Source organism: Melozone crissalis, unplaced genomic scaffold, assembly GCF_028551555.1.
Source record: "Melozone crissalis strain CALT ecotype California unplaced genomic scaffold, PUWL_Pcris_2 ptg000029l_1, whole genome shotgun sequence".
Lineage (NCBI taxonomy): Eukaryota > Metazoa > Chordata > Aves > Passeriformes > Passerellidae > Melozone > Melozone crissalis.
This window is the reverse complement of record NW_026535807.1, coordinates 9,633,366-9,660,818: the sequence shown is the minus strand read 5'-3', so window position 1 is coordinate 9,660,818 and position 27,453 is coordinate 9,633,366. Positions and strand designations below refer to the sequence as shown.

At 42.1% G+C, this 27,453-nt stretch overlaps 1 protein-coding gene across 6 annotated transcripts in view; it reads left to right on the top strand.

The window, feature by feature from the left end:
• Positions 1–24,461, top strand: part of SLC6A6 (solute carrier family 6 member 6) — an 88,196-nt gene extending 63,735 nt beyond the window's left edge. For all 6 annotated transcript variants that reach the window (XM_054280720.1, XM_054280722.1, XM_054280718.1 and 3 more), the window contains 10 exons: positions 4,461–4,593; positions 7,897–8,031; positions 9,957–10,060; positions 10,175–10,299; positions 14,955–15,067; positions 17,738–17,875; positions 18,913–19,015; positions 19,903–20,003; positions 20,701–20,871; positions 22,711–24,461. In XM_054280720.1, coding sequence (XP_054136695.1) covers positions 4,461–4,593; positions 7,897–8,031; positions 9,957–10,060; positions 10,175–10,299; positions 14,955–15,067; positions 17,738–17,875; positions 18,913–19,015; positions 19,903–20,003; positions 20,701–20,871; positions 22,711–22,851 — 1,264 coding nt within the window. In that variant the 3' untranslated portion in view covers positions 22,852–24,461. The remainder of the gene's footprint in view (positions 1–4,460; positions 4,594–7,896; positions 8,032–9,956; positions 10,061–10,174; positions 10,300–14,954; positions 15,068–17,737; positions 17,876–18,912; positions 19,016–19,902; positions 20,004–20,700; positions 20,872–22,710) is intronic.
• The last annotated feature ends 2,992 nt before the right edge of the window (positions 24,462–27,453 follow it).

The window sequence follows — 27,453 nt, the reverse complement described above, 5'->3', positions numbered from 1 at the left end:
GAATCCAAATGAGGTTTCATCATGTGTTCCAAAGTCTTCTCAAGGCCTCCCAAGGAAGCAGAGGTCCACAATCCTGCTCCTGAAATAGTTGCTCCCCCAGATTCCTAAAGCACTGTGTTCATCATTGCTTTTGTGCAGTGGTTTTGCTGACAGTCCTCTTGTACCTGGGGCACCTGTGAGCTTGGTGGCTCCTGATGTGGCCATGGAATTGTCCTGCTGCTCTGGAAACTCCTACTCCTGTACTGCCCAGATTTGTGGGCCAGATTGTCTCCCTGGGGTCCCCAGGCAGCATCTTCACTTCAGGAGACTGAAGATACCACAACAGAAAGGAGAAGGGTTGGGAGCTGGGAATGGGATTGTAAAAGAGTGAGGACTCCAGAATTCTGGGGAGCAGCAGAGCTCTCTGTGGGTCACAGCACAGCAGGTGTTTGATGAAGGGTGTGGTGGCAGGGCAGCCAGGGGTAAGGGGAACGATGTCCCCATGGGAGCACGTTGGTGATGGAGATTTTAGTTGCCTCCCCTGTAAGGGAAGCCAAGTCAGAAGACTCCTCTGCAAGCTGAGCCAAATCCTCCTGTAGATGTAGTCAGGCTGGAGGAGCTGAGGCTGGACAGAAAATGCTTGATCCTCACACACTTTGCTGTCTCAGTTGTGCCCTCACTGTGTCTGTAGCAGAGTTGGAGCAAAGGTTGCTCAGTGATCTGTGCTCCTGGAGTAGCTCTCCCTGCACTTTGTAGCCACTTTAACTTGTGTCCTCAACAGTTTTAGACACTGTAAGCTGAACTCTTCCCTGGAGTCTTGCTAGGGAGGAGTTTGGCTTTGTAATCCTACTGGGACAGACACACTGCCCATAATTCACTGTTTCATCATGGGCAAAACTGCCCTTAACAGAGCAAGCTGCCTCCAGGAGTCGTGACACTTAAAGGACTATTAAAAATAGCTGCTGTCTGTGCATAAATAACTATTGATGTCTTAAATAAGAGCAGAGATCATGCAGCACTGTTGTAATAAAAGTAGCATAGCTTCCACATGGTGCAAGCACTGAATATCCCCATTTTTTTTCCCAGACATGCTAGTATTCTTTACAATTCTGAAATTAAAAACAGTTCTTCAAACTATTCAGGTACCAACTACTTGAGGTACTTCAGGTACCATGCTGCCACAGACAATACTGGCTGCCAGCCAAACAGCTACCAACATTGAAAGGACAGGTAAATAATTAGTCTTTAACTGAAGATATCCATCTTCTTTGTGGCACAATTAATTCCAGTTTAATTCAGAGCTTTGTGAGTATTTGGTTTCTGAAACCTAATGCCATTTTTATTGTGGGGCATTTATATAGTGTCCTCATCAAAGTACTGCTTTGTACAACTAGTGCTGCCCAGGTATAATTGACCACATGGGTGCATTAACCTCTTCATGTAGAACTTCTCAGCCTGGCTGGATATATTGTGCAGCCTGACATTTCAGTTCATTTGAATTAATGTTTGGTGCAAATCACATGCTTGCTTGAGCAGCAATAAAAGGGGGTTAGGAAAATCAGGCTTTATATGAGGAGACTTACCTCTTGGTATCACATGCTTCAGGTCTTATTTCTGAAGATTTTATTTTGAAGTTCAAAACCTTGCAGGCTTACACACATATTAATACATAAGGGATAAGTGTAATAGGGTAATTAGGGTTGAACAAAACCTCTGATTGTCTGGTGCTGGCCAAGTGTTTATAAATATTTGGTAATCAGCAGACTTTATTCGTCCAAATCCCAAGAAAGACCATCACATGCTAATGGCATGTAATCCTAAAGGGAGCAACACAAAAAACTAAACAAAATCTAGAGCAGCTGTCTCTGCCTTGAGGAGCAAATGTGAGAGTCTTTTAAATTGTTTAATATTCTCATTTTAATATTCTTCTGTACAAACTCTTCAGTGTTAATTATTCTTATCCATCCAACATGAAAGGGTGCTTCACCTTTCCTGGTTTGAAAGGTCCTGTCAGCATTCACTTGATTAATGAGCTGGAATATCCCCCAAGGATTGCATAACTCTCTTCATTTTATTTTTGTTTATGTTGTAGAGCCAGTTACAGCTCCTGTTACATTTCCATATTGCACACACTAGAACATATTAGTGTTCAAGGGTCAAGAACTCCTGTTTATAACAAACTCAGCCCCAGCCTGTTGTCCCATTGATTATAAATGAGTGACAGTTAATGACAGCATCAGACTATAAATCTGAATGACTAACAACTCTGTGTGTGATGGTGTGAAGGTAGCTGAGTGGGCTTGGCTGAATCTCAGTAGCTTGGGGGTTATGTAACAAGATTGAAGAGCTATCAGCACAGTCCAGCTCATGCTCCTTCCTGAACTTGAATTTACAGGGTCAAATATGCATGTTGAGTGCTTCTGCAAAAATATGTAGGGCTAGAAGTCATAAAAGAATCGTAATGCTGAATCTCCCCTAGTAATTCTGAGCATATTCCTTGAGGAAGTCAGTCTTTGTGGGATGGGATAAGCAAGAAAAGCATAGAAAAGCAAGATATCTGGCTCTCAGTCACCCACTGGGGTGTCTTCCAGAAAATCCTGAAAGAATTGCTGGGGCAAAGTCTAGGAGAGATGGCCACTTGCTTTTAGTTCTGCTGTAAAAAGCAAAGAAGTCTTAGCTGAATGCATTAATAAAGCTCCCTGTTCCAAAAGGCATTTGCAGTTAATTATTCACTGTTTCCCAAGAGCCAACTCTATAGATTGCCTTTTTAATATGAACTGCCCCTTTGATTGGAAAATTGCCATTTATTTTTTAAAAAGGCATAGAAGGTTGTGGCTGAAGTTTTTCATCTTATAAATGTATTTTCTTCTTTTGTATATGCACAGCAGGATTTTCCTTTGTTTCTTTAGACTCAGGTGAAGCAAGACTGCAACTTTATGCCAAATATTCATTACTGAGGGAGTTCTCATAACTATTGAATAGCTGTGCTGATTAGGGCAGACTTACCCTGTCTGGTGCCATTAGTCCTTTTCCATAACAAAATACACACACGTTCAGAGAGAAGAAAGCTTTTGGTGTGAGAACATGGTCACACAGGTAATCCAAGTGAGCTTGGCAAGCAGAGATGCAGAAACAGATGGGCACGGGCTTGAGTCCTATTAAACTGGTCAATCCAGGGCTTTTTCCAAAAACTAATTGCAGATTTTCCATCAGTGACTTCATTCACTATTATTTCCATGGTAATAGCAAAAAAAAAAAAATCTTTAGTTCAGGGGAAAGGCAAACCACCATGGTCTGTCTTGTACTGGATCCCCATGCAAAGCTGTGCACTCCCCACACATGAGCCTGACCCAGACTGCTCTGGGCTCTGCTCTCCTTGACTCTGGTGAATGAAAGTGCCTGACTTTTACAGCTGCCTGAAAGAAAATTTTAAATAATAATTAATAAAAAATTTGTTAGGCAGCAAGTTCTCTTCTGTAGTCTTGGGGCAAGGCATTTTTTTGGTAATAGAGGTCAAAACTTTTCTTTGACTAAAAAAAACTTGCTGAGTTTACCAGGTTCATTTGCAGAGTTTTAGCTTAGTGAACAGTAAGAAACAGTTTGTTCTTTTACATATTTAACAAATGAAGTGTTGAGGATGACAAGGCCATTGCAGTGTGTGAGGACAGTGAATGTTGCATAAAATCATTTTAAAATTAGTTTAAATTAAGTATGTAATGGTAAGCCATGAGAATTTTGAAAAGTTAGAAGCCTTAATGAATATTTCCCCTCTGGATCACACTCTTTTAATGGTTAGATGTTGCTCCCTTAAAACACAGCTCAGGAATTACTTTTTATTTATTAACCTAAGTGAGGGAATAAAATTTCCCAAGTAATCTGGTGTTAGCTAAATGAGACCCCAGTGTTGGGGATGCTGAGGGCAGGCAGCAGCACATGGGCAGTGTTTGTTTGGGGGGCCCCAAGGGAAGGATAATGGCTCCAGCCTTCACCCTGCAAATCTGCATGGCCTGACATTTCTCTGCACTGTTTTTTCCCTTTCCTCCTCCTGGCAGCCTTGCTAATGAACTGAAAAGGAGCAGAAACATGTGGATATAGGTCATCTGCAAGTGTCCATGATGGAGACATGGGGTGTACTACATGGGGTGAAGGCAGCTTCACTGGGGCAAGCTGTTCTCTGATCTTCAAGAAAGCAAATTCTCTTTTATTTCATATTGGGGTGGTCATAGACTGCTAAAAAGAGCTGAAGGTTTTTAAATGCAGTATATTGAATTAAGGAGCCCCACAGACATAGGGAGATGTAGGTTTGCAAAGCACAGCTTTGGTCACATAAGCCACTGACTTAGCACATGTTTTGAGAGCAGAGATCTGTCTGTGCATCAGCTGCCCTGCACACCATCACGTATTCTTAGCCACCACAACAGAGTCTGCATCAACTGAGCTCCTGCATCTCTCTTTTCGTTTGTCTCCTTTCAAATATTCAGGCGCAATGTGCTGAGCTTGTCCTCGGGGATTGAAGATATTGGTATTATCAAGTGGGATCTAGCACTGTGTCTCCTCCTTGTCTGGGTGATTTGTTTCTTCTGCATTTGGAAAGGAGTCAAATCCACTGGGAAGGTAAGTGCTCTTTTACCCATTCTATAATCATTGCAGATAGAGATGTTAGGAATACTAAGTAATGCTGTTCTGGAAGATATTCACTATTTCCTGGAAAAACTATATTTTTCCATTGAGTAAGAGAATTCAACTGACTTTTGAAGGTCATTATCAATGTCCAGAATTCCTGTGAGTCAAGGTGCCACTACTGGAAGGGCATAAAGAAGCAGACACAAGCACAGATTGAGCCCCACCTTGGCTCTCAGAGGATGAATATCCCACTGGTGTCATGAGTGCAGAAGGTCTCAGGCTTGTGATGGATCTGCACTGTGAGTCTGTGTTCTCACTCCAGTCAAGTTCATCCCAGTGCAGCAGGATGGATGCTAACAGAGATGTGGTAGGGGTGTTGTGGAGGCGCAGCAGTTTTGAAATGCCACTTGCTTACAGAAGAGCTCTGTGGGGTCACAAGGCTAAACTTAGGTACTCCTTCAGGAGCATTGTCACTAACAAAGATCCTACGTAGTTTGTGGGTTTGGTCCAATCACATGCTTTTCAAAATCATGTTTTCTTGTAAAGGACAACAGTTGCATCGCTCCTGAACGTCCTGCTCCATTGCACATCTTGGCCAGGCACTTGTTGTGCAGCATAATACTATTGCCCCTTGCATTCAGTAGTGGTTTTATACCTATTTTCATAAGTTTTTGAAGCCATTGTGTTTGTGTAATTCTTAGCTTTCAAAATTGCTTGAGGCATTGTTCAGATAAGTCTGACAGAGGAGGAAGGATTTCAAAGTACTATGTTCCCCATATTTCTTCTCAACTAGGTGGAAGGAAGTGACCCCATTAGTGCCCCTCCTAAGAAAAAGGCCACAATGTGAACTCATCTTTTATAAGTCCCCAGAAAAGTCAGGGGGAGAAATTCCAAGTCCCTCAGCTGCAGAGAGAGCATCATTTAGCAGTTTTAGCTTGTGGCACACTGCAGCATCAGCCAGGAGACAAAACTTTGTAGGAAGCCTGACCTCATGAGTTCCACTGCTGACTAAACCCCTTGCTTTACTGCAGTTCCTGCCTTGCTTTCTGTGATTTTTATCAATGGGCCTCTCTAAAAAGCTGGTGCCTTGCCCTAGATTCCCTCCACCTTTTCCCCGAGGAGCAGCTTCCGCACCTGCAAAGCATGCATTGACAAAAAATGTTTGTTTCTCTATTCCCTCTGACTGATGTGACTTAGTGAGGAGATTATGCAAGTTTTATGGTAAAGATGGGTGCAATAAATCTCCTGCAGCAGCAGGGTGAGAGTGAACATTTCTGCAGCACCTTTCACAACCCTGGTGTCTGCTCAGGAAAGGCTCTGATAGCACAGAGAGCCATTCCAAGCTCCCCGTGGTGCTATTTCCACTCCCCATGAAGATAAAAGCTTGAAAACAGGTCTGTTAAAATCAGACATCTAAAAACCTGTGTTCTCTGCAAATCCTGCAAAATGGTCTCATGGCTAAGGCAGGGTGGTTGGTAGGAATTCCCTCTAAAGCAGGGTGGTTGGTAGGAATTCCCTCTCTGCTCTCCGCGGCGTCGGAGCTCGTGCGGCTCTGCAGCCAAACACCAACAAAACCATTGGGAAGTCTCCGGGTGGCTCCATTAACTTTGAGGTCAAAGAAAAGTAAACTGCAAACTCTAATGGAGGACTTGAATTATTTGAAAAGTCTAGTTTACTTTAGTAGAGGGTTGTTTATAGCACTTCCCTGCTTTCCAGTGTGTTAATGGCTCTTTGGAGAGCAGGGTGGGGGTGGGGGGAAGCTGTAGTTTTCAAATCTTTTAGTAAAGCTTTGGACAAATAAATGTGAAATCATGATGAAAAATATTAGTTATGCTTAAGCTTCAGATAATGTGCTTGATCTTACAAATTCCTGCAGCATTGTGAGAGAACTTCTACCTGCAGTGCAAAGACTTCTCTGTGGGTTTTTGTTCATTTGGTTCCTGCAAATACATCAGAACTTTTTTTTGGTAGGAAAACTTTGATTTTTTCATAGTCCTGGCTTATTTGAAAAAAAAAAAAAGAAGGTGCAGAAATCCTCCTTTTATCCTGGTTTTGGTGAAACTAGGCTAATGTGCAATACATGTTATTTGTGGAAAATGCACAGAAAACTCAGAGATAATTTAAAAGGGCATGTATGAAAAAAATTTCCTTTCATTCTATGAAATCAACCCCACTCTGTGAATTATGATGGCAATGCAGGGTTTGAGTTCTCCTCTTTATTCTCAGAGGACACACTTATGAAGAAAAATGGAGCATCCTGGGAGCTTTGTAGTAGTTAAGCAAATTCTGGAAAATAAAAATGCATTTTAACTCATGGCAGCAAACTGTAATTACCTGGGGGAATCATCTGACTCCAAGAAAAATGCCCTTTCTTGGACAGTAGTGACTGTAACACAGCTGTTATATAAAAAATGAGAGAAAGCACTGATGAGCAGAGAAAGCAAAATGTTAGAGGTCAAAAAGTGTGGATCTAAAGATAGAACTGTCCAAATGCAAGCTCAATTAACCCTCGTGCTGGAGATGAAAGCAAAGAGCTCTTTCATCAAGTGAATGAGGAGATAACAAGAAGAGAAGAAGTAGGCTGTTATTCAAAGAGAGTGGGAATAGAGGTTAAAGATAATGAAGACATATTTTCAAACTGGATGAATAGAGCCTTAGTTTCCAGTAATGATGTTGCTGAATAGACAGCAAGGGCAAGAATGAAGTTATAGGACTGGAAATTACCACTGTGGAGGCTGATGCCAACCTGAAGGGCTTGATGTGTTCAAGGAGATAGGAAGGGAGACCAGGAGCATGGACAAAATGACCTTCACCTCTGCACAGTTCCTGGGGAGGCTGACTGTAGGAGCAGCAGTGGGGCTGCACAGCAGGGTCAGAGGTAGCAGCAGAACTTGCGAAACAGCTCGCCATTTGTAGGTTCGAAAGTTCCAATAAATAATGAGGTAATAATGTTTCAGGGGCCCTCAGTGAGTAAACCTTTTCACTTCCCTGGCAGAGGTGCACTTGTCACGTGAGGAGGACAAACACAAAGGCAGAATTTGAACAAAAGTCATGAATTGTATAAAATCAGGTCTGAGTGATGTGACCATTGACTGGGCCCTCTGGGGGGATTCATGCAATGTCTTCAGGCCTAAGGCAGTAAAGACCACCAAACTAAAAGTAGACACAGAAACTCAGGTCAGACCCTTTTTAGGTATGAGGGGGCTTTGAATTCCCATTGTTTGACCTCTCTTGGTTCTGGAGCTTTGGCTGCCACAGACTAAACCTTCCTTTTTTTTCTTTTCTTATTTCCAGGTAGTGTACATCACTGCCACATTCCCATTCATCATGCTCCTTGTTCTACTCATCCGTGGCGTGACCCTGCCTGGAGCTGCAGAAGGCATCAAGTTTTATCTGTACCCTGATATCTCACGGTTAGCTGACCCACAGGTACAGAACCAGGAGTGGGGAACGGGATGATTTCCTGTGCAGAGGGGGATGGTGGAGGGTGATGGTGATGTAATGGCAATCAGTTTTTTTTCCACAGTCTTTAGAGGTCCAAATATAGCATGAACTTTAATGCTGGGTTATATTTTCCAGAGCTCTGCTTGAGAAGGTCACTGTTAAATGTGTTAATGCATCTTTCCATGTGTGTGTTTGTGTGTGTATGCATGTGTATTTTTTTTGTGTCAAAGGACTCTGAGGCTGTAGACTCTGTCCCGTTATACAATCTCAGCTTTCTTGTTGGTCAGGTAAGGGAGATGCATTTTTTTAATGAGGATAGTCTTTAGTTTCAAAGGAAAGACACGTGAGCTTCACAGATGGAACCACAAGCAACAACTGTGAGTACCAGTGTCACTTATCTCCCACTGCTCGAGGGAGATAAGAGGACGAGATTGGGAGAGAAGTGAATGAAATTACAGAAGAATGAAAAGCCATGCAAAGGTGGAGAAAATGCTTTCTGAGGCACAGGAACCACTTGCTTAGCCCTGGCTAGTGGGAGCCAGGCTTACTCTTTCTGTATAGATAGAAATTCTGTCTGTGCTCACAGAATGCAAGTATGGGACACTTGAGCAGATCAGCATTGTTTCAGCCAGCAGTGTTCGTGTGAGAAATGAAAAGTACAATATTCCCCCATGAAAAAAAGAAAAGCAAACAAGGGATCTTTGAAAATAGTAAAATGTTTGTCACAGTGATAGGAAATAACATCTGTCTTTGCTACTGCTTTCTAATGAGTATTAGGTTAAAATAAAACTCCAATGGTCACTAAAGGACTGAAGTAGGAAAAGGGTAATTGAAAGAAACATCATGAAAATTTGGTTCTTTGTCTAGTCTTGTCCTCTTTTACAAGACACCCTTTTCACAGGAAACATTATATTTTATGGTTTAATCTTCTTTTATGGGACCCTATCATGTTTATGATCTACTGTTAGCCCTAACCAGAGTGTCAGCAGATAATGTAGGAGAGGTTCATGTGAGCTGGCTGGCTCCCACCCACAGTCTAGCAAAGGCATGTCTCTGAGGAGACAGGAGTCTCCTGAATCTTCTCAGCAAGGTGCTGGAAGTGATGGTAGGAGGGAGGAGGTAATGGTCCTCAGGCTACATTCACACTTCCTCAAACTCCTTGGTGGTTTCCACTGGTGTTAGCAGACTTGAATTTGCAGAAAGAACAGAACAGATGGGATTCAGAGGATGTGTTTTGATAGCTTGCTATGTATTTACTAGCCAAGAAGTTCATAGTATATGGTTATTTCACTCTGTATGTGTTTTTTTTAATGTACTCAGGACAAAGAATCATGAGACCAAGATCAGATATGTATCTTATAAAGTGCATTGTATTTTGTTTGTTTTCCCCCCACCCCTGTGGCTTTTTATCTTGCATTTGAACAGGTACAAAAACAACCAGAAAGCTAGAAAAATAAGCACAACAAATACACAAACCTCAAGCTTTTCACATCCTCAGTTTAAGGACTGTCGGCTGGCTCTAACTGAAATGAGTTACAAGAGAAATGAGCAATGTTATAAATACTTCTGCATTTCCTATTGCACTGAACACGTTTATTGTTGTGCCAACAGGAAGGATCAGCTGAATGACTAAGAAACTAGAAATACTGAGCTTCTCTGGGGAGGGGAAACAGGAACTATTGTAGAGGTTGTGTTCTTCTGGGGTCTGATGCTAACAATTTTCTTTTCCTTGTGAAAGCCAAACTTGCGAATGTGTTGTTCTCTTTCCCTGTCTCCCTGGTCCTTTAGCTCTCACCCTCAATGGAAACAATTATTTAGTAGATTTTGCTTAGTTTGAAAACTGTGTGTTTGTGTTGACTATTGCAATGCAACAATGCTGGTAATAACAGTATTTCTATCTTTCCCTTTAGGTCTGGATAGATGCAGGGACACAAATCTTCTTCTCATATGCAATCTGCTTAGGAGCAATGACTTCCCTGGGGAGCTACAACAAGTACAAATACAACTGCTATAGGCAAGTTTCCATCTAAGGGGGTTTAGTGTTTTAGCTAAATGATGTAAATAAAGTAGGGACAATGGGTTAATTTTTTTTTTAATTAACTTGCTCCATGACATATGTGTGACTTAGGGACTGTTTGCTGCTGGGATGCCTGAACAGTGGTACCAGTTTTGTGTCTGGCTTCGCAATTTTTTCCGTCCTGGGCTTCATGGCACAAGAGCAAGGGGTGAACATTGCTGATGTGGCAGAGTCAGGTACGATGGTGTTGGTGGCAGTGGTGGTGGGCACTGCCGCCCAGCGTGTGAGCAAAGTTCTGCAGACCCAATCAGCTAACATCTAAGTGATAAAACAGAACAAGGTTTCCCATAATTGCCAGAAAAAATGAGCACGTTGTTGATTTGGGCTTTAATCTAGAGCAGTGAGGGTTAGCTGGGGTTGTACTGTTTACTCTGTCTTGATTAACAGGGCAGCAAACACATTTCCTAGATTGTGCTAATCCATTTGAGTTGAGATTAGAGCTAAGATAACTAAACCATTATCCAGAGTCCAGAATGCCATTGATTCAAGAATTTATTCCATCCTTCTTTTCAGACTACCTTTATTTCCATTCAAATTCAAATTGTCCATGTTTATGTATCTTTATAGCTTAGTGTTGCTTGCTCACAGCACTAGAGTAGGATTAGTACATTGGCCTTTTGAAGGGACACACACACATACATTCCCAAATCTCACTGAAAGGCAAGAGAAGTTGGAGAACTCCATCTCCAGGGTTTTGTGGACCATTTCACCTGCAGGAACTCTAGGTGTTGCAATCCTGCATTTGTTCTCTGTAGATTCAGTGTGAGGTTGACAGAACTGTAAAAGGCCATTTTGAAATCTGATGTACACTTAGGTTCCTCCCTTATTCCAGAAGTGTCCTTCCCATTAACATTCACCTATGCACAGGCAGAGGTAGAAGCTCTATCCTCATAGCTTGTGACTGTATCTCAAACAAAACAGATGACATTTTTCCTCTGTGCATTTCTAGTCCATGAGGGCAGGTGTAACCATGTGTTTTCACATAGAACAGACAGATTAGTTGGGAATTACCATGGAAAAATAATGAATCAGGCCTTGACAGCCATGAGGATTAAAGCTAATCAGATTCTAGTAATAACAATGTCACCTGAGTGCACTTTTGATATTTCTTTTTAATTTTTTGAGCACTTTTAATTCACCTGCATACAATTTGAAAGCTTTCCTCTGCAAACATGCTGTTAAAATGAAAAAGTCAATATATCTTCTAATCACATGGCTCTAGGAGTTAAGTCTTTAAGAAAAATGTCTCACTTCACAAGGGCTAATGAAAAACTAATGGCATTGATGGCACCGCTGGATTCTTGGGTGGCTGCAATTGGCATAACTCTTGCAAGTGCAATTAGTAACAATCTTGGCCATAATGCTTATTTGGATTGGAGGTTGATTGCTTTGTTTGGAAACAGGAAGCAAGGGAATAATCCTATTAAATGAATCATAAATAGCCCTATTTTTTTATTTATATGTAGGTGGATCAATTCCAAGAGTACTATTTTTAAGTATTTGTACATTATGTTTTTATCTGGTCAATATTTATTCTAATTTTTATTATTATATCTCTGATAGAGGCAGCTACATTCCTGTCACCTGACATTTCTAGAATTAAACAATTCTATAGTAACACTGCATTGTTAAGTAATCTTTAAACACAAATTAATTCACTTAGTGTTTAAACAGCCTTTTTCCAATACCTCAAAAAGCATTTTTTTAAAAGGAGGAGTTTGATAACTGATTATAGGGACAGCAAGGGCACAGACTAGTTTCTGAACTCGGCTTTTGATTTTTTTGCATATTTTGTTGCCTACTCCTTTATTTAAATCCATGTCACTGATGGCCAGAGATTGCAGCTGGCTCGCCATGCAGTGGGTGCCCATCACTGCTGGTCTTTGGCCAAGTCATTTTTACGTGACAGTAAACACTACTAAAATTATCCAAAAGTATCCAAACCACCTCCCATGTGTTTTCTGGCTGCTTTTCTCAGAGAGATAAGTGCAGAGCTACCGAAGACCCCCTGGGATGAGTGTCCCAGGACCTGTATGGGGCTCTGGGAGAAGTTTTCCTTTCTGCTTCTTCTCAGCGCAGGAGGATTCAGCAGGTGCTTGAGCCTCTGTTTTCTGGCCTTGCCTTTTTTGGTTTCTTTTGGTGCAAGGTCAGAGCTGCTCCCCTGGGTCAGGCCAAAGCAAGCAGAGGTGCTGCCACTTGGCTGCAGCATGTGGCAGAAGATGATGTCCGCAGGGCTGAGTCCCCATCTCTGCCCAGCGAGTTAAATTCCTCCTGCCCTATCCATGACACCATTTGTTTGCCCTCCTGAAAGCCACGGGAACATCAGCAAATTTGCTGACAGCAGAATCTCATGGCCACATTTTTTCCCAGTGCCAGATTCAGTGTAGGTGCCATGTGCCTGGGACACACTTGTCAGCCAGGGCTGGTCACTGCTGGCCTTCACTGGCTTTAGCAGGTTTACTCAACAGTTAACTCAGACTTCTGACTCCTGAGTGAAAGCAGATTTTAAATAAACAGCTTCTTTTTCTTTTCAGAAATTCTTTTAAAAGGTAGAGAGGAAAGCAGTGGGGGCTCAACAAAACCATAGTGAGTCCTGTCTAATCCGTGTGGCTTCTGCTTGGCTGGAAAAAATAGTTTACCACCCATGCAATTTGTAGCACTGTTACACCAGCACAAGATTTGCTTTATTTTCTTTTTTTTTTTTTTTAATTCCATTTGCAAACAAATTCAGATTAAGCTTGTCTGACAATAGTGCCTTGGGTTTCCTGGTGCCTGCCTGGTCTCTGCCTCTGCAGCTCTCCAGCCATGCCACAGCAGCCCATGGCAATCCGCCAGTGCGTGGGCTGGGATCATAGCAGAGCTCACTGCCTTTTAATAGCAGCCACAAGTGCTTCACTTTTGCAAAACACTCTTCAAAACAACAGGGTTTCAAATTAAATACAAATTTTAGATTATTTATATTTCGGTTGAGGGCTTGCCAGGAACATTTTCTTTCACATGGACTTTTTATATTTCAACACTTAGTTTCAAAGAAAAATCAAAATATAGCTCAGGGCTCAGGGCACTTGGTATTAGTTGGTATCACAGTGCAAGAGCAGTTTCACTGGCCAAAGCACGCAAATTGCAGCAAATTTTGAGGAGAGCAGTTTTACATCTGTCTCATCAATTGCACAGATCAGCTGCAAATGCCATCTATTAGCAGCTCTCCCTCAGAGAGGATCTACTGTATCCACTGAATTAAGGAGAAAAAAAGCAAAATTCCCCAAAATTTGAGACATTCACCAATTTTTTGGTATCCTCTGTCGTATAAAATCTTAGTTGTGTTTCATTAAAATAAAATTAGTTGTTTGATTGTTGGCTAATTTGTATTTATTTATGTTCAAATATTTTCAGTGACTAAAAGTTTTCTTTAGTTTGAAAAAAAAAGTCATCTCATTTTACCTCTTTCTCTTGCTTCTTTTTCCATCTTTCTTGTTGGAGAGGAAAAGTAGGAGGTAGGGAGAGCAGTGTTTGAGATTTTTCTGTACAGACCAGAGATAAGATTTTTTTTTGGCCCCACACTGCAGCATCTTAAAAAAATTCCTTTTCCCATTGAAAATTACATGAATCCACTTGAAAACTGGCACTTTGAAGGCTCCTCAAAGTAAACAAGCAGATGAGCCAGGCATTCCTGGTTTCACTCTGGATTGTAATCTGCCCTCAGAATTTTTTGTTAGCTTCACCAAATTTCTTCATCTCCTCTGAGAGCCTGCCATAGATGCAGAATTGCCAGTATTCCTGTCTCCCACTGGTGGAGGACTCTTCCTCTCTCCACAAAAGCTCTCACAAAGGACAGCTGATAGCACCTGGCTGCAGGTGAGGGAGCCTCTGGAGAGGAGCACTGCACCTGTGCTCCATGTGTGGGTACAAATGAGGTGACACCTGGTCACAGGGCAGGCCAGACCCCACCTAGGGAGGAGCACTCCACACTTTGGGTTCCAGAGCAGAGATCCTGGGCACTCAGCCCCCAGCACTCAGCCCCAGCCCTGCTGGTCTCCTACACTTGCAGCCCATCCTGCACTTGGGGCTGATGATGGTCATGCTCAGTGTCACTGTGGCAGGTCCATGTAGGCTGACCTGGATAGGGGCAGATGGTGTAACAGCATGGGGAAGCAATTTTACACAGAGTGATTTTACACCCCAGCAGTTCCTAACAGCAGTTTCCTCAAATTTCAGTTGATAAAATTAGGAGTAGCCTGACCACTCAGTGCAGCAGGGAGGGTTTGCAGAAGAGAAGGAGCAAACTCCTTGGAGTGCAAACCCCAGCTGAGGTTTGGAGGTTGGAGGGTTTGCAGGGTTTGGAGGTTGCATACAGAGGGAGGTAGTGGTTGCATTAGTGGAAATCTCAGGGAATGTTTATAGCAGAGTCCCCTTCCCTGCATGCAAAAGAGTTTCATCATCATCATCTTCATCATGACCATGTGGGCTAGCAGTGGGATTCTGCCATTCCCTTGGGTCACCCCTTGTCCCCCAGCCCCAAGTCTGTCCTGTGTCCGTGCAGGGCAGGTGTAGGACAGCTCCATTATTGACATGTTTGAGACAGATGTTAAAACTGGAGATCTGTTAGCACTGGCCTTGGGGGTTTGCCCTTGGTTTCTGCTGTAGTCATGCGTGCTTCGATTTCAGATAAAAGAGCCAAACTCTTTCATTTCTGGTACTCCCAGCTGCGTTTGGATTTATCTGAACGGAACCAGGCATCCCTGAATTTGAGGGTGGCTGCCTTTACCAAAGAGCTGGTACTTACTACTTTTCTTCCCTTCCCTTCCCCCCTCCCTATTTTCTCTTTCTCTAGGTCCAGGCCTGGCCTTCATTGCCTACCCAAAAGCTGTGTCCATGATGCCACTGCCCACCTTTTGGGCAATCCTTTTTTTTATTATGCTTCTGTTGCTTGGACTGGATAGCCAGGTTAGTACAATGGATAAGGGATGTGTGCCTTACTGTGTCAGCACTGCTCACTGAGAAAAGCTGGTTTTACAGGCGTGAATTAACAAGAGAAAATCTCTAATGCTACTTGAGAAGAATTCATCTGGGTTGCTTTTTAGTGTAGGGGCTGCCCTTGATGAATCTAGAACTGTTGATTCATTATATTGTGTCGCTCAGTAAATCTTTGTCATCTAGGGTTAGTAGGGTCTATCCCACTAAGGCAGTACTCCCTAATCTAAATTTCACTATTTCACTCCTGTCCGGCCACAAAATTCCACCATTTTGCTCATAGTATTTTCTTACTTTGGAGAAAAAGCTGAATCATTTTAAAACATAAAGGACCGTAGTAGTCTGCTCCACGGAGTCCTTTGTGCCATTGCGAACACCTGCAGGGTGTATACACCATCATTAAAAAACTAGCAATTAATAACCACTAGGAGTATGGGTTTTGATGGTTGCCAAGTGTCAAAAAAGAAAAGCAAAGTCAGCATGAGGTGCAAAAAAGCACATAGTGTTTTGTACAGTATATCCAGGGTGGCTTCAAGAACAGTGAGAGGACAAAGCTGCAGCCTTTTTTGGTGGCCTTAGGCTTGGAGGTGCTGAGCAATGTGGGATCCTGCTGACTTTCACGTCAACAGCATGTATTCAGTATCTCCAGACAGGCCAGAAAGCATCTCAGATTCCGGCTGCACTACTTTTATAGCACATGCTGCTATTAATTAGTGAGCATGAAAAAAATCAGAAAGTTCAGTCAGGAAGTTAGGTTATTTTTCCCAGTGGTTACTTGTAGGAATGTTGGACTAAATACTGCCAAGGAACCTGTAAATCATTTCTAGGTAGTCTACTTACAAGGAAACATGAGTGACCAGGGATTATGAAATAATATTCAAAATTGCCAAAATTTTCTGCATTCAAATGTAAAGTCACTAAGATTAAATATATATATATATGGATGAAATATTTCTTTAGCCTAAATGCTCTCTCATATGAGGAGAGCTCTGTAAATGGAATTTTTACCCAGTTGTTGTGTACTTAATCTCTGACATTTTTTCTCATTTCATTTGCTCTAAATTGCTCTTTATGGCTTAATCTTTGAACTCTACTGAGCAACTCTCAATTGCTCCTAAGTAAATGTGAAAGTAGCCAATGCTGTGGTTCAGCAACCCTATGCTTATGCAAATTGGAAGCTGTCTAGTAATTTTAAAAAGCTCCTCACTGCACAGAATGATTAAAACTAATTGGAGCGCTTAATTTCTCTCCTCAACCCCTCTGGTTTTTTGGAGTGCAGTCAAGCAGGTTTCTGGAATGCCAAAGAGTTTCAGATCAAATCAGCTCAAAGGAAAGGGCTGCATTTAAAAATAAAACCAGTTTTACACAAGTCAAAGTACCAAGACAGAAGGCAATAAAATTTGGAGGACAAAATCTGTTTGCAGAACAGTCTGTATTTCCTAAATAGAACTTCAGGAAATAGGGCAGGGTTGTTACAGGGCATTTCTGGGTGCTGTAAGAGCAATGAGGTGCTAGGTAGGAAAATGCACCTAGGTAGGAAAATGCAGCTTTTTCTGAAATAACTTCTTTTTAGGTTCCTCATGATAAGTTGTTAGTTAAGATGATGTATCTACTTAAAGTGAAGATCTTTTCTACAGAGGCAGCTTTGATGGATACCTCCAGTCCATATCCTCATGTCTTCAGTGAGCTTGGTGCTTTTGTACCTTGCCAGGTTGAAAGTACAGATCAGTCAAAAGATCCCTTCCATGGTTTTAATTGGAGAAGTTCAGTAGTTGCTTTCCTCCAGGTGCAGAAAGATCTAGTTTTTAATTAACTTTCAACTTTTATTCAAATCCAGTTGGGGTTATTTGTTTAACTCAAGTTACACAGTTGTATAGTTTTCCAAAGACAAGTAAGTATAAATACAGTTATCATGAAGTGATATAAAGACTTTTAGCTCATTTATTCAGAGCTTCATTTTTGGTTTACAAGTGCAAATAGTTTGCCAGATCACTGAATGTGGACTGTATGAACAGCTCCATTATTGCTGCAGAAGAACCCAGAGCCTCAGTCAGATACTGCTCTCACAGCTCCGCAAAGGACACGTTCAGTCAAGAAGAGGTGTTGTTTCACATCACAGTGTGCTTTGCCTTGGCTGGATTTTCGCTAACAAACCCAAGAGCAGAGTTATATCAAATTGTGGAATTAACCTAACTGGTATCTGTGATGTTTTCCTGGTACATCAGCAAAAGCCTGGGAGGTACTCTCCTAGCTTGGACTTTTTTGAGTGTTTTCCTTCTGCCTCTTCTCTAGCATACATCCTGTGTTCATCTGGAACAGTGACAGCATAAAAGCCACATAAGTGCCTTCCTGTCATCAGGCACATAAATGCCTCCTTCATCCTTGTGGCTTGCATTTGCAGAGCCTCTTTTTAGCTCATAAGGCTTCTAGGTAATGAAAAGAAATTCTGAAAACTTGTTCCAACCTGAAAGCTACCCCCAGGCTCCAACCTCAGGGTTACAAAGGAACGGTTTCTATTCCTTTACCAAAACTGGGCAGAGCACAGGGCTGGGGTGGTGCTGGGGAGGGTTTGTTCAAGCAGGAGCCTGGATGAACTGCATGGTAACCTTCAAGTCATTCTCCACTGTTGTTTTCCCCCTGCAGTTTGTTGAAGTTGAAGGACAGATCACGTCATTAGTTGATCTGCACCCATCCTTCCTAAGGAAGGGTTACCGACGGGAAATCTTCATCGCTATAGTGTGTTTCCTTAGCTATCTTCTGGGACTAACTATGGTGACTGAGGTAAGTAGCACCAGTGCTGCAAATTGCCTTCTTCTTCAACCATTTTCAGGCCAGTTTTAGCCATGACTGAGACTGCAAAGTATTAGTGACTCAGAGGAGAAGTGCTTTTTAGATGGACAGAGCATCTTTCATCCCTAGATCTGAAAGCGTTTTGAATGGGAGTTACATGTCCCTTCCCTTTTCAGTCACAGGAACAGAAACATGAAACCTCATTAAATTCAATCTGATCTCAGATACCAGTCAGCATGACTATGAGTATTAACATCTAGTTCTAAATGATGAAACATAGAGGAGACCTTCAGCAGAGCACTTTAAGAACCCATCCAGTGGCATGCAGGGAAAGAGATTTTTATCTTACACAGATTTGAATTAATTAAATTCCACTTGGTTTATTCTAGTGTAAACAAGACAGGGATATGTTCCAGTGCCTGCACTGTTGTGATATTTATCTTCAAAATAAAATCCAAGTCAGATTTTAAAAACAAGTGGAGGAGCATGACTGTGGGAGGTAAAATAGCACCTGTAACAAAGATGCCCAAGCCCCACAGTTTTTCAAGGAAAAGTGCAGTGTAGTAAGAGTAGAGTATAACAGCAGAGTATAAACAGAGTTATAAAACAAAAAATGAACTATTTTCATGAAAGTAGCCCTTTCACTCAATCAATAAATAAAGACTCTCCTGATGAACTGACTTCTTTTTTAGTCTTTTTAAGGTGTTAATGTTAGGAGGCAAGCATTTATTTCTTTAAATGTCCATCCTGAAATACTTGTAAGAAGGAAAGATTTAAGTGTCTCAGTAGATTGTTTTAAGTGGCTTAATTTTGTTTAATCATTGTCTTGTTTGGAGTTATTCCTGTAGTAAACATGCATATTCCCTGGGGAAGGTAATGCCAAATATTTACCTTACCTGTTTGCTAGATGCTGCTTCTTGTTGGACAGGAGTCATTGGGATATATTGGTAGATGTTACTGGGGGCTGGGCCTGAATTCTTGGGGTTTTTTCCTGTTGGATCTTAACCATTTGTGTCTCTCTTTCACAGGGTGGCATGTATGTTTTTCAACTCTTTGACTACTATGCAGCTAGTGGTGTATGCCTTTTGTGGGTTGCATTCTTTGAATGTATTGCTGTAGCCTGGGTTTATGGTAAGTGAGAATCCTTTAATCTCATAACTTTTGATGAGTCACTGACAATTTTTCTAGCTAAATATTTAATCATCAGCCACCCCAGAGTCTTCTTCCTAGCAACAGACACATGCCATTAATATAAAGTTGCCCTGACCTCTTGGAGACAAATTTGCATCTGGGATGAATCCAATCTTCAGTGTTTTTTCCACAAAAAAAATGAGTATTCTTCCATTGCTAATTAATAAGGGCACAATTAAGCATTTTCGTGTGTTACGTTTAGAGGTGAGAGTTGAAAGTGTGGCCAGCCATGAAAATTTCTGTTTGTCTCTCAGAGAATTTCCTTTCAGAGCTGTAGTGTCTGCAGGGACAAGCCAACCAAACAGAAAGTACAAAAAGAAAGCTGAAAGTATATTCTGCCCCATTACTTTTGGCAATGCCAAGCACCGCGGTCTGACAGTGGCCTCTCTAGCTGAGCTGTGGCTGGGCAATAATCAGATGTGTGCTGATTAGGACTGGTTATTTCTCTGATTCTCCATGAATTCCATTGCCTCAGAAAAGCAAAACAAACAAAGTCAGATTTCTGTAGAAGCAGGTGCACTGTTTGGTGTCAATGGTGATTCCTCTGGGAAGTGCAGAGAGTCTGGAGAGAGGAGAGGGGGAGTGACAGGGGCAGGAGAGATCAGCCTCACACTCCTGCAGCCAAATAATGAGGGCAGGGTGGGATGGGAGGCCCCCCAACCTTTGAGCTTTTCAAGAAAATCATCTTGGACTTCACAGCTGTGGGAAGTATTTGAAGAATACATCTGACATCCTCACCTTCCCTTTAAATTACCCCTTGGGGAGCCTGGGAGAGCAGCTTTGATCCTACAGTGTTTACAGAGCTTTCATTTGCTCGGTTCTTCCAGGCGCTGATAATATTTATGATGCCATTGAGGATATGATTGGATACAGACCTGGTCCCTGGATGAAGTGGAGCTGGATTGTGATCACACCAGTTCTCTGCGTGGTGAGTACTGACCTGTGCTCTTTCAAGTCTTGCACTTGGCAGTGCTAAGCCCCCTCTTGCTGCTTCTCTTCAAGGGAGGGCTGTTGCATTCAGAGGCCAATTTGCAAAGAAAAGCTGAAGGCTTGAACATACCTCTCAAAGACATCATGTTCTCAGATGTCAGCTTCTGACATGACAGCTCTCTAGTCTCTACTGTGCCTGCATGAATTGCAGTTGGCTACGTTTAAGTGGATTTTTCTTAGAATTGGCAAAATTCTACATTCATCAAGAGAAAACTCACTCTCCAAAGAGCAGTCTCTACTTTAAGACATAGGACTGCTAGGCCATTGCAATAAAAAGACTTTAGCAGTCTGAGGCAGAGCTTGGCTTGAAGTGTTTCATTGGGTGGGAACAACATCCTGCTAATATCTTGCAGTGTACAGCAAATAGTTTAGCCCTGAAGAATTGGCAGTGTACTGCAGCTGTTCAGCACCATCTCACAGCACTCTGTCATCACACAGCAGATGCTATAAGCAGATGCAGATGTTCTTCCAATGATTGAAATGGAAGAACAATTCCCCCATTGGTTTAAAGTACATATGGTATCCATCAGCTCTGCCTTTCACTGCCTGTCTGCCTCAGGGCCAGTGATTGCAGAAGAGCCCTGCTGCTTTAAGCATTTATTGAGCCTCACTTTGTTTTCCTTTCTCATCCACAGGGGTGCTTTATCTTTTCTTTGGCCAAGTATAAACCACTGACCTACAACAAGGTCTACACATACCCAGACTGGGCAATTGGCCTGGGCTGGGTTCTTGCCCTTTCCTCCATGATCTGCATCCCTATGGTGATGGTCATCCGCATCATTCGGTCAGATGGGTCACTCATTGAGGTAAGAACAACCAATTGTCTGTCTAGAGGAGAAAGGGAGCTTTAACTTGTTGTGTTTTATACAAAGTAATGCTTGGAAAACTGCCACCTTGCCCAGGTAAGGCAAATAAGGCCGTTAAAGATCACCTGTCCTCTGGGCAAACAGTAGAAAGAGAACAAACACAAAGCCTTCTGTCCCCAGATAAACACCAAGTGATTTTACTCATGTCCCACTTGTGCAGCTTCCAGCTTGGCAAATCATTACCTCCACGTGCAGACAAACATTCAAGGACTGGGGTGTATCTGAGTCTCAGGTTTCTCTTCTCCAGTCCCCAGGGACACAGAAGCACCATCCTGAAAATTGCTGGGAAAGCAAGATAAGGAGAGAGAGACCTGGGTCAAACCTGGTTGTGTGAAAACTCATTGAAATTCAAGGAAATTCAGATACACCTGTGGATTGTGTGGCTCTCAGGCATGGTCTTCACTGTGGGGGACTAAATAAAAGTCAAACTCTCTTGACAGAGGGCTTCACTTTTTAGCTTTTAAAATTTGTGTTTATTTTATTTCAAACTGAAAAACTAGATCCAGATTGCCCTGGTATTTGGAAAGCTTTGTGTCTGACTGAGACTTGACAGTGCAGATTCCCTCAAGGTTTGGATTTGCAGGAAATCTCTTGCCCTTTGCAGTTCGGTCTGGGCTCCTGTAATTTTTTTTTTCTTGCAGTGTAAAGTTTTTAGAGGCTGTGCAAGCATGAAACTTTGCAGTTCTCTTCAAAGTTTTCAGATTAGTTTTCTTCTTGTCTAACAAGTTGTTCTTGTATGCAGCTCAGGGTATTCTTGGAGAAGAAAGTGAAACACTTTGGGTTAGGAAAAAAGAGAATAGAATTAAAAAAATACCAAACCCAAATATCCCAGAGCACAAACATTTGCATTTGTTTTCGTCCAAGTGTTAATGGCCTTTTTCAGCTATGGCCAAGGGCATAAGTGTTAATTTTCCTGCCTTCATTGTCACCATTGTCACCATGAGAGACAAGTCTAAAAGTAGCCAAAACACTGCTCAAAGACCATGTTAGGAAAGGAAAGAGAGTAAACACTGGTCAGATGCCATTCAGTTCTTCCTTTGTGAACTGGATGTAGGACAGAAGTTGCCACTTGGCAGTGAGGGCTGGGCTGAGAGGCAGAGCTGTTTCTAAATGAGGGAGGAGGACACACACCATTTGCAGCACTGAAAGCCCAATGTGCAGGAGCTGGGTAAGGCTCCTATCTGACTTCCCTGCCTCGAGTCAGGCTCTGCAGCTGAGCTGAAGGCTCCACAGATCCCCACATCCCTACAGAGCCACACATCTCCCACAGCCACCATCCCTGTCTATGGAATGTCCTGCATGTGGAGACAGAGAGGCCTTCTGCTCATCTCCCCTCTGCTCTCCTCAGAGGGTTTCTGCTCTGAGAAGGGGCCTGCTTTCCTCAGAGACTTCCTGCTCATCTCCCCTCTGCTCTGCTCAGAGGGTTTCTGCTCATCTCTCCTCTGCTTTCCTCAGAGGCCTCCTGTTCATCTCCTTTCAGCCTTCCTTAGAGGTTTTGTGCTCCTCTCACCTCTGCTTTCCTCACAGGTTTTGTGCTCCTCTCACCTCTGCTCTCCACAGAGGTTTTGTGCTCATCTCCCCTCTGCTTTCCTCAGAGGCCTTTTACTCATCTCCCTCCTGCTTTCCTCAGAGGTTTTGTGCTCATCTCCCTCCTGCTTTCCTCAGAGGTTTTGTGCTCATCTCCCCTCTGCTTTCCTTAGAGGCCTCCTTCTCCTCTCACATGTGCTTTCCACAGAGGTTTTGTGCTCCTCTCACCCGTGCTCTCCTTCTCTCCTGCAGAGGATAAAGGCGGTGGCTGCCCCCAAGGAGGTGAATCGATGGTCCAAGGAGACAGAGAGTGGCACCCCCTTCTGCCCCAATGGAACTTCGAATGGCGGATTGATCAAGCCAACTCATATCATTGTGGAAACCATGATGTGAGCTCTCTCTGTGAGAGGATAAACCTGCTTTAACTGCCGTTTACTAACCATAGATTCTCATAGGACCAGGTTTACAGAGCTTTATATTTGCACTAGGATTTATTTTTATTTCTCACAGAGAAAGTTATTTTTTGTGTGTGTTTTTTTTTTTAATATTTTGTAAGGTAATCACAGCACACGTCTCTCTGTAGAGGGAGAGCTTTCATATCAGACTAGACATATTACAAGAATTTACTATTATTGGGTTTTTTTAAATATATATATCTTTATCTCTAAATATTATACACCTTACCACTTGAATTGATTGTCTTGCCAGCAATACATTCAAGTCTCAGAAAGCAATTTTAGGTGCTGGTATGGTTGGGAGCAGGGTAATCTACAGAACACACAAAAGGAGCTCTGTTGAGAGTTACATTTTTTTAAACAATGCTGTTTCAAGAGAATTTTCAAAGGTGTAGTATTTCCACCCTCTGGTTCAACTGTGGTAAACTACAGGTGTCAGGGTCACTTCAGGAAGTGGGGAGAGTTTTGTTTAGTGCAGTCCCTGGATAAGAATATAGCCAAACAGCTGGAGTGGAGAGTTTGCAAGGGATGCAGAGAAGCTGGATGTGAACAGTATTGTGGCTGTACCTCCCAGGGACCGCACTGGCACCCTGTCACACCAACTGAAGAGAACTTGGGGAAGGCATTTGCAGGATTTGGCATGGTTCAGTCTTTTGTTGTTGTTGTTTTTAAAATTTTTGAGATTCTTTTTTAACATAAGTGAAATGCCTGCTGTTTGTGTGTGAGCAGGGAGGTTGGGTACCTGCTCCTGAGTTTTCCAGCAAACCATATTTTGGTGTGGTGGCACTATTTGAATTCTGCAAACTGGGAGGGCAGCCTGTCCCCAGGGCAGCAGGGATGAGCACAGAGCAGCCAAGGGGGGAAAGCAGCCCCTGCTCTTAAGGTGTTTGCTTGCCCATTTGGACTTTGGTTTGGGCAGGAAAATAAAGGAATCACTTCTGGACTCTGACCATCTAGAGGTGAACACAAACCAGGTCATCCCTGACAGGTGGAACTAAACCACTCACCTGGTGTAACTGGTATTGATAACAGACATGTTAATAATAATAGTAATGATGATAATAATATCACACAGCAAACAGGTGCTTTTCATCCATGTATCTCAAAAATGCTTTTCCAAGTTCAGTAACCAGGATTTGCTTTATTTATTTATTTGGGGGAGGGAGGTATTTGCTGTTAGAGGAACAGACAAAAGGACTAAGTGAGTCCCTTGTCCCATGTTACTAAATAGGAGTAGTGGACCTGGAGGCCCCATTCTCCTTGCTCATCATTGGATTAACCCATGATTTTATTTTATTTTACTTTATTTTATTCTATTTTATTTTATTTTTAAGGGGGATGGAGGGTGGCAAACATATTTATGATTTTTATCTGCTGAAGAGACAGGGCTCTTTGAAATTTAAATTAAAGCAAAGGGAACACATAACACTGAAATATTTTGTGTTGGTCAGAAGGAATTGGGCACCATTCCAGGTGAGACTGGGAAGTGAAGAGAAACCCCTACAAGGAGTATAGGAGTGGGGGTTCCACTTCATGTAATGCAGGTGAATTTTTATTTGGGGAACTGGATCCCTGAAAACTGTCCAAAACATGGACAAAAGCCTTTTTATTATTTTTGAGGTTTTTTTCTTTTTTTTTTTTTTTTAACTTGAGCAGGTTGTGCTGGGAACGGATTCTCTGGCAAAACTCAGCCTTGTCACGTGGGCATTGTATTAGAGGGAGAGAGGTTTTTTCTTTGATAGCACAGGTAGTCTTTCCAGAGGTATTTAGAAGAAATACTTGATAAAAGCAGAGTTTCTATCTGCTTATTCTGTTGTAAGCTTAGTCTGTCAAGGCAGAGGTTGTCACTTATTTAAACAGGAACATAAACAGTTCTTAACATTCCTACACAGTAGCTTTATTTCATTTTTTATTGTCCCATGTGCTAACTGGCCACAGCAGCACAAACATTTCTTAACTTGTTGGTTTCCCTGTAGCAGAAACAGGGAGATTTAAAACTAAGAGATGGACCAAAATAATTATTAATTTTTAAAGAAAAACATCGCTGCATTCAAACTTCCAAATCTTTCTAGTTTGAATTTGTAGATACTTTAACAACAGAGAGCTGAGTTGCAGCAACAAAACCAGCCATGGTAGAATTGTGTTTTCTTTTTTCTCATGGCTGTATTATGAGAGTTCTGAAGGAAACTTTTGCACAGCTGGAGATGACAAACATCTAAATGACACCTGCTGGGCTGGTAGCAGAAACCACCCAAGGTTACAGGAGGAATTCTGAGTGCCAGTGAGTGTCATCAAAATACAGAAATATGCATGCAGCAATTTTATTTTTTAACAATCAAAGGCAAGGAAATGTAACCAAAACCACTCTCTTAGTGGGCTTTAGCTTGGACTCTCATTTTTGAGTTACAATCAGTGTCTGCAGTAAACAGACATGGGTGAAGAGGAAGTAGAAGGTTAGGGGGGGTCTAAATTAATGTTTTTTGTGAGTACAGATGAAACACTGATGCTTGATTTATTTCTTTTTTTATATGTATACATTGCCATACAACTGTGTTTGAGGTTATATAGTTTGCACATGACTGTTGTGCTATAGAGCTGAGACAAGCATTAGTTAGGGAAAAAAATGGTTTGGCTACGTCAACGATGTCTCCAGCAAGTCAGCTGGGTGTTCAGGCATCTCCCATGTTGTGGAGAGTGCCTCAGTGGGAAGAACCAGAGGAATAATACTACACCTTTCAAAATACAACTAGCAGAGAACAGAACCCAGCCCCATTTCAGTACAAACTGTGCCATTCAAATCAGTCGCTTCCATGTTCCAAGGGAAAGGTCTCGCACATATGCAACAACCTCACTGAAGATTCTCTGTGTCAGCTTCCCTGGCCCTGCTGTGCTCCTCAGCACGACTGCAAGGGAGGGCTGGGACTCACCAAGAGACAAAAAATCATTGCTTCTGGAAAACAGTTCCCCTCTCCCCTTCTCCCTTCCCCAACAACAAAAAAAAAATGTACTTAATTCTTGTTTTATCTGGGGTTTGAGTTCCAGTGAGCACATTTGCATTTTTACAGTTTGGGGTTTTTACCTAACAATTTTATCAGATTTCTAAACTTTTCTTGGTGATTAATTTGCATTTCAACATGATCCTCTGCCAAATTTATTAAAACATAATTTTTAAAAAAATGTTTGTGTTTTCTACCTATTTTGACTGCAAAGACAACTGATTTTTTTCCAATATTTACTTGTTACTCTTATGACGTATTTTACCTGTTTTGTGTAAATGAGGAACTCTGTGTTACAGCATCATGACTAGTTATAGATGAACTGGTTTGGATCTGGGAAAACAGTGCAGTTTTGGCATGAGATCTTTAGAACCAGATCCCTGAGATTTAAGCCCACATAAACCAAGACAACACGCACACCTTTTCATGTTTCATGTACCTTTGTATTCATGGGGTCTTCTGGGCTTGAAAACAGCAGAGTTTCAGCAGTATTTGTTTCCAGCTGAACTGAAATCAAGAGATAGTAGAAATGTAAAGGGGAACATTTCCTCATGACATTTTTCTGATCTATTTCTTATTTTTCTCAATTTTCCAAACCTTTTCAGTTCACCTGTCACTAGTGATGATCTCTCTGAGTATCTATTCTAAGGGACTTTACCAGTAGTCTGTATCTCAGTGTTTAAACAGTATGATTTCATAAATAGAACTGGTTTTTTATTGTTGTTGTTGTTATTATTCTATTTTTCCTTCTCATCTATAGCTTTCCTTTTCATCTGGTCCAAACAGATCCACACACTTAGAAAAGTCCTCTTTCAAGTTTGAGATAGTAGGTCCACAATGGATTTGTTCTTGTGTTGTAAATGAAAATACAGAAGCCTGGCAGCTGTATTTGCCATCTAGAGCAGCGCTGGTGGCCACCCCGCAGCGGCAACAGTGGGGTGGAGGGAGTTAGGTGTGATCTGCTGAAACAGCTCAGCAAAATTGATTTTCACTGCTGTTCTTGAGGAGAGGAGAAAATGAGAAAAAGAAGGGGGGAAAAATACAGCTGCTGCTATATTTAAAAATATGCTGTAACACCAAGAGAAGCCAAACAACATCAGCAGAGCTGTTATTGCCGCCGCCAGGACAGCACCTCCTGCAGCTCTTTCCTGTGCTCATCCTCCTTCCCCAGCTGCAGATCCTCCTGGTTCCTCTTCTTTGTCTCAGCGTTAGATAACTCACGTAGATCTGAAGACACATGGACATCTCCATTCAATAGATCTTTTCCAAGTCTCCTCCTGGTCTGTTTTTATTTGCTTAAGGAGACTTTCTGTTTTGTTGAGGTTGTGCTTTCACTTTTGGGTTCAAAGCTCCCACTTGTTGCATCACTGGCAAACTTCCAGCTGTGGGAGAAGGATTTGAACACTTTTGAATAACTGATTATTAGCTTCCATGTCTTGTGGTCCCTGCAGGATCACTCGTGGAGGCATAATGTATATAAGATGTTAAATAAGCTGTGCATTGAATGCAGTGGACAAGTTAGTTAAGCAGCTCAAGTACACTTG